Below are 6282 nucleotides of genomic sequence, written 5' to 3' on the forward strand. Positions count from 1 at the left end.
AGGGCAGAGCCAGCCCAGGAAGAGCAGTGCGTGGCCTCCCAGCGTCCAGGCGCCCGTGTGCAGCCTGGGGGGCGGTTTCTCCGGACCAGGCCTTCTGCAGTCTGGGGAGGAGGTGGGGAGGGAGGAAGACGCCTCTGAATGCTGAAGGCCTGTGTTGGTCCTAACACAATGCTGACCCTGACCCTTGGTCCTGAGGACTCAGACCCCTCCCTGTAATCTACTAACCTCCCGTGTGCCCTCCCAACCCTCCCAGGAACCCCTGAGAACAGGGAAAGGGGAGAGACCCTACCCGAGGAACCAGGTGAGTGCAGCCTGGGGCTCCTGCTGCCCCGCCTGGGCGGCCAGGTGAATTGGAGCAGCAGGTGGCTTGTGTGTGTGGCGGGCAGGGCTCAGGTGGCTTGGCAGCTCTGAGACAACTCCTGGGCCTAAAGAGACCTCACTGGGCGTGAGGAGAGGAACAGCCGCGCCAGGTAGAGGTAGGGATTCGCCAGCGTCGGGACTCCCGGGACTAGGAACGCTGGGAAATTTCCAGAGCACGAAATGAGAGGGAGCTTTGGCAGAGCTGGCACTGGGCAGCGGTTAAAAGATGTAAGATGAGGTGAATAGGATCGGGGTTGGGTTCTAGGAGGGAGGGAGGGAAGAGGCCTGGGGGACAACCTGGGTTTGTTGAGGAGTCTGCTCCGTGAAGTGATGGCGTCTGGGTGGTTGGGCTCAGCTCCCAGAGGAACACGAGAAAGTTCTGGGGCTCTAGCGGCCTTCGTAGGCTCCACGGACCAAGCTCGGGTCCAGGCCGCTGCCTGGGGATGCCCGGGCCCTGTCCCCACTGGGCAGAGGAACCTCGGCAAGTCCTCCCCCGTGGCTCAGTCTCCTCGCCGAGGAAGCCGGCCTCCAGGTCTGACACTGAGCCAGTGGCCGCCTGGCCCTGCCCAGGTGCAGCGTGGTTCCTGGCACAGCCAGAGCATGAAGGCACCGGCCAGCAGTCCTGCAGTCAAAGAGGCCGGGGACCCTCAGGGGACGCGGTGACGCAGAGCCGAGCAGCAGATTTGAGAGCCCGAGCAGCTCTGAGCAGCCACGTCCTGGCCAGGCTGGGGGTGGGGGGACCCAGACGCCGAGAGGAGCCTGGCACCGCGCCTGGCCACCCGACGTGTGGCCGTCTCCACGGCGTAGGTGTGTTTCACGGGGCATTTATGTTGAAGCCAGGCCTGGGGTTGTGGCTGCCATAAGGTGTGGCCAGGCTGGAGAGAGCATTTGGTTGGGGGTCTATTCCGGAGTCTGGGGCATGGCAAAGGGGGGTGCTTCGACCAGGCCCGGGAGGACCTGCCGGTGTTGTCTCAGACCTTGCCTGCTGCTGCAGACACTGAGGGTGCTTTCCCGGCAAAGGCACGAGGGACTGGCTGTCCTACTGCATTGGCTGCTGCTTGGTCCCTCCCTCCCTCCCTCCTCACTCTCCCTCTTTCCTTGTATATCATGGTGTCACCAGATCCCTCTAAGTCCCAACAAGGATGCATCTCACCGGCCCAAAGTGGCCGACGTCTTCTCTACCTGAAGTTTGTCCCAACACCTCAGACCCCGGAAGCTGCCTGCTTTGCCACGCCGCACAAATGCCCGCCTCCCTTCGCCAGCGTGGCGGGGGGGGGCGCGGGCGGGCGTGGGCGGCGGCTTTGGCCTGGGGTGGCAGCCGTGCAGGGGCCCCTCAGCAGGGCCTGCTGACTGTGCTTCTCGCCCACAGCCAACATCGCCAATGACACTGACACAGCTGCCAAAGCAGAGGTGAGCCCCCAGCCGTGGCCTGCCCCCCTCCAGGGGCTTCTCTGTGGCCCCATTGACCCCTGCTTTCTCCAGGTGGAGAACACAATCACCTACTCCCTCCTCCTGCACCCTGAAGCCCCTGAGGAAGACGCTGCGCCCTCGGATTACCAGAACATGTAGCTGTGGGGCCAGAGCCAAGCAGGCCCATCTCTCTCCTGGCCGCACCCCCTCGGGCAGGCTGCCTGCCGTTCCGAAGAGGGGGGGCTCTTCCAGGGTCACCCGCAGAGATCCTGGGCTCCCTGTACTGACAGCACAGCTGTGGCCCCTGATGACAGCCACACTGAGCCCTGAGCCCCAGCACTTCTCGCCATCACACGTCCTCTGTCCCACATCCACGCAGACAATAAAACTTGCTTTTATTAAGAGATTGTAGCCACTTGGGAGATGCTTATATTGCAGCTTGCATGGGAAAGTTACATTAGTGTACATGGACTCAGAAATGTTGAAACAGAGCAACACACGCCAATATATTAGAGTGGGGGTTTCAGGGTGCTTTTCCTTTCTGTTTCTATACAGAGCATGTGTTGCTTTTATAATAAACACTATAAAACAACACTCCCTTGCCCTAGCCGGTTTGGCTCAGTGGATGGAGTGTCGGCCTGTGGAATGAAGGGTCCCAGGTTCGATTCCGGTCAAGGGCATGTGCCTGGGTTGCGGGCACGCCCCTGGTGGGGGGTGTGCAGGAGGCAGCTGATCGATGTTTCTCTCCCATCGATGTTTCTGACTCTCTGTCCTTCTCCCTTCCTCTCTGTAAAAAATCAATAAAATATATTTTAAAAAAACGACACTCCCTTTACTTTGTTAACGTTTTTTAATCCTCACCCAAGGATATGTGTTTATTGATTTTTAGATAGAGAGATACACACATATGGACACAGATTGCCTAGGTCTGTGCCCAGTCCAGGTATGTGGCGACGCTCCAACCAACTGAGCCCCGGCCAGGACCCTCCCTTTTCGAGGCTGCACTGGTTGGCGTGTAAGCCGCCCTGGGCTGCTGCCCTTTCGGGATAAGCTGGGGGCCAACCCCTCCTAAAGCAGAGCTCTTCTTCGGTGAGTTCGCCTTCTTGTCTCCATCCTCTTCCTCCTCCGCGGCAGATAAAGGACTACTTTGCTTCGTAACCCAGTTCTCAGCAAGCCGAGCTTCGGACGGACGGACGGAGAGACTGCGACGCTTCCTGCTGCTGTGCCTGCTGCCGGCACCAGAGGCTGTGGCCGCAGAGAGGCCGTCCCGCTGCTGGATTATGCCCGACAGCCCCGGGGCTTGGTGGGCGCCCTGGAGGGGCCTTGTTTTCCAGGGACCCCGAGACACATCACCGTAAGCCGAGACAGATCACCGTAAGCCGCGCCTGCCACCAGGACTCGGCAGCTTCCTTTGCTGGGTGGTTGCCATGGCTTTTGGGATGCACTTCCTATTCCCAGTCAGATTTCACACTCACGTGGTGATATGACACTCCACTGACCACTGACCGATGGTGGGAGGAATGTCACCCGGAAACACGGCGCCCCTTGGGTAGGAGAAAGGCCCACGAGGCTCCCTTTCCCGCTCTGCTCTTGTTCTCAAAGCCATTCCTGACCCTCGGACACCGGTCCTCTGCGGGGTCCCAGGGGAACTGTCTGGCTTCTCGTCAGCAGTCCCCTCGTTACGGACACACACGCAGTTCCCTGCAACAACACGATCAAGATTTGTGGACATCCCAATGCTCCTGTGTAGACTTTAAACAAAACACTGCTCCGTGGTTGAACGCTAGAGACACCTTGGCCTCTTAATCCCTTTATCCTCGCTGGACGTGTCAAAGATGTATTTTATTGCTCTTTTCACAAAATTAGCTTTGGTTTTCTGATCAGCCTTCTCTTATATTTGCTTTCCATTTTGCACATTGTAATAATGTTAAGCCTTGACTAATATCCCTTTTCTTATTTCTGATACTTTTGCATTTTTTAAAATCAAGAAATACTCGTAGATTTAAAGTCACCTAAGATATTTTCCTCACCAGATGATCTTTTACTGTCCTCCTGTGTATACTGGAATGAAATCTTCCTTATTTCTCTTAATTTATTTTGGAGGAAAGCACAATTTCATCAGAATATTTAAATTATACAGGAGTTTATATCAATAAGATTACTTAAAGCTTCTCATCAAATGTCTTATAACATACATTTCTATAACTTTAAGTCAAGTAAACCCACCATCGATTTATGATTTCCACATACTCAGGGGAACCTCCGTCTTTAATAGGTCATTCATAGGGTGCCAAGTCTCAGAACTCTTTGCCTAGCACTGGATCCCAATCAATGTCTCCCGTGTTTTTCTAAAGGGTTTATAGTTTTACATTTATAGTTAAGTCCCTGATTCAGTTTCAGTGCTTTCTGTGTGAGGGGAGTGTTGGTCCGACTCAACTCCTCCTGCTTCGGCTTTGCATCAGGTTGGCTCAGACCCCTTTCCTCTCCTGGGCCTGTGGTCTCTCGGGACGGGCTCACATCTCCTTGCCTCCTGCCCACACTCGCCCACAGGAACACGGCCTCTCAGACATGGAGACTTCCTGTAAATGCTGGTTTTAGACTGAGAGCTATCTGCCCTCTGGGGCATGCTCTGCCCTGTGGTTTTGCACAGCTGGGGGCGGGGTGTCAGGCCCCCCTACCCGCCCTGCCTTCAAGCCCAGGCCTTCCCTTCCGCATTTCTGATGGTTCCTCTCACCTCTGGGCAACCACACTCGCCCACCTGGGTCCCGGGGGCCCTCTGCACAGGAACAGGAGGAAGGGGTGATCCCGTGAGAAGGGGGGTGGCTGTGCCACTGGGACCCGCCTCAAAGGGGACATCCTGAGGCAGAGACAGTGGCTCTGGGAGGCCCCCTGGAGCTGGGAGGTGCTGTCCCCTCCATGTCGCCCTCTTTCTGGGTCTCCTTGGGAGTCTCCAGTCTCCTCAGGACCAGGGCCTCGGGCTGAGTCCTCTGGAAACTTCCCTTTTCCTGGAGCCGGAGAGCCACAGCCTCCGCTGCTGAGTCCTGAGACTAGGTTTGAGAAACTGGGTGGTCAGAGCCCAGGAAGGACTCAGCTATGTCTGACATGGTGCCGTCACCGCCCTCTTCCCGTGACCTGCCGCAGCCCAGGCTCTAGAAACATGGCACCTGAACTCTCAGAGGGCCCACCAGGTTCTGTAGCTGTCAGCAGCTTCCGTCTCTGTCAGCCAGCTCCCCAGCAGGAGCAGGAGGCGGGGACATGGCAGGCAGCACATGCTCTGGCAGCTCTCTGAGATCCACGGGGACCTGGACCATCATTTCCCCCACAGCCCTCCACACAGATGACCTGGCACCTGAAGGATGGAAGCCAATCAGAGTTGAAGAGGAGACAAGACAGTTAGACTTGCTTCCTCTTTTCTAATTTGAGAGGTTTCATGTTGAAAGTCGGGGGTGTGAGGCTGCGGAGACCTTCACACAGTCGCCATGAAGCTGGGCTGCTTCTCGCCTCCTGTGCTCTGGGCAGCCCAGGTGCTGCTGGGTGAGTAACACTCCTGCGCTGGGGGGCAGGGGTGGCCTGCAGGAGGCCCAGCGGGAAGGTGCCTGGACCTTCTCTGGCCTCCGAGGAGGCGGGGCTGGGGGATATGAAGTGGGGGACTGACATGAAAACCTCCCAGCCTCTCCCACCCCAGCCCCTGGACCACAGGGCCTCTGCAGCAAGGTGCTCCCCTGCGCTCTGGTGCTCTGGTCTGGCCGTCACAGGGCCCGGGGGCCGCATCTGGCCTTAGGGGCCTCCCACACTCTAGCTCCTACCCTGGTGGGCTTCGCTGCTGCTGTCGCTCATCCCAGCTGGTGTCCTCCACTCCCCGGCCCCCACGCATCACGCCCCCTGGTCCTTCGACCCCCTTGGTCCCTTTGGTGGCTTCCTTGCCTCCCTACCGTTCTCTCTCCATGCCGTCTCCCCAGTCAGCTTATTTGTTGGTTTCATCTTTCCCGGGACAGCTGAGTGGTTTGAGTCCTGAATCGCATCTCCAACCCCACGCCTGTGCTCGAGCATCACATTCAAATACCCAGCCTCGCACAGGACACACCCACCCACGTGTCTCCAGGTCTCCCGGCACCACGTGGCCGGTGCCCAAGCAACTGTCCCCTCCTGTCTCTCTCATCGCGCCTCCCACCGGACACCCAGACAGGGGCTTGGCGAACAAGCCAGATTCCCTTCTGCCCACGCTCTGCAGACAACCAGTTATCGTCCCCTCCCCTGAAACATAAGGAATGCCATGCAGGACAAGCCCTCGTCATTTCTGACCTGGGCTGTGCCCGTGACCTCCCAGCTGAGTGACCTGTCTTGGCCTGTGTCCTTCATAGTCCTGCACGCGGCCGCCCTGGCCCGCAGGTAACCTCTGCGACCTCTGGGCTCCCCTGAGCAGGTGGCGCTCCAGCAAAGCCCAGTTGCTTAGATTCACACCTTCTCCCGCTGCACTCTGACCTGTCTCCTAGCTTGGCTCACTCTACTCCT

The 6282-nt window shown here is 57.9% G+C and overlaps 2 protein-coding genes across 2 annotated transcripts in view; both read left to right on the forward strand.

Moving 5' to 3' along the window:
* LOC102754992 (low affinity immunoglobulin gamma Fc region receptor II) overlaps nt 1–2181 on the forward strand; it is an 11179-nt gene extending 8998 nt beyond the window's left edge. Inside the window, exons 8-10 of the mRNA XM_015563555.1 lie at nt 254–301; nt 1730–1770; nt 1843–2181. Coding sequence (XP_015419041.1) covers nt 254–301; nt 1730–1770; nt 1843–1929 — 176 coding nt within the window. The 3' untranslated portion in view covers nt 1930–2181. The remainder of the gene's footprint in view (nt 1–253; nt 302–1729; nt 1771–1842) is intronic.
* Nucleotides 2182–5249: 3068 nt separating this feature from the next.
* The window catches only part of LOC102755272 (Fc receptor-like A), a 5192-nt gene continuing 4159 nt past the window's right edge, over nt 5250–6282 (forward strand). The window contains exon 1 of the mRNA XM_015563556.1: nt 5250–5304. Within this exon, the coding sequence (XP_015419042.1) occupies nt 5250–5304 (55 nt within the window). The remainder of the gene's footprint in view (nt 5305–6282) is intronic.

The sequence above is a fragment of the Myotis davidii genome, unplaced genomic scaffold (genome assembly GCF_000327345.1).
Source record: "Myotis davidii unplaced genomic scaffold, ASM32734v1 scaffold1059, whole genome shotgun sequence".
Taxonomy (NCBI): Eukaryota; Metazoa; Chordata; class Mammalia; order Chiroptera; family Vespertilionidae; genus Myotis; species Myotis davidii.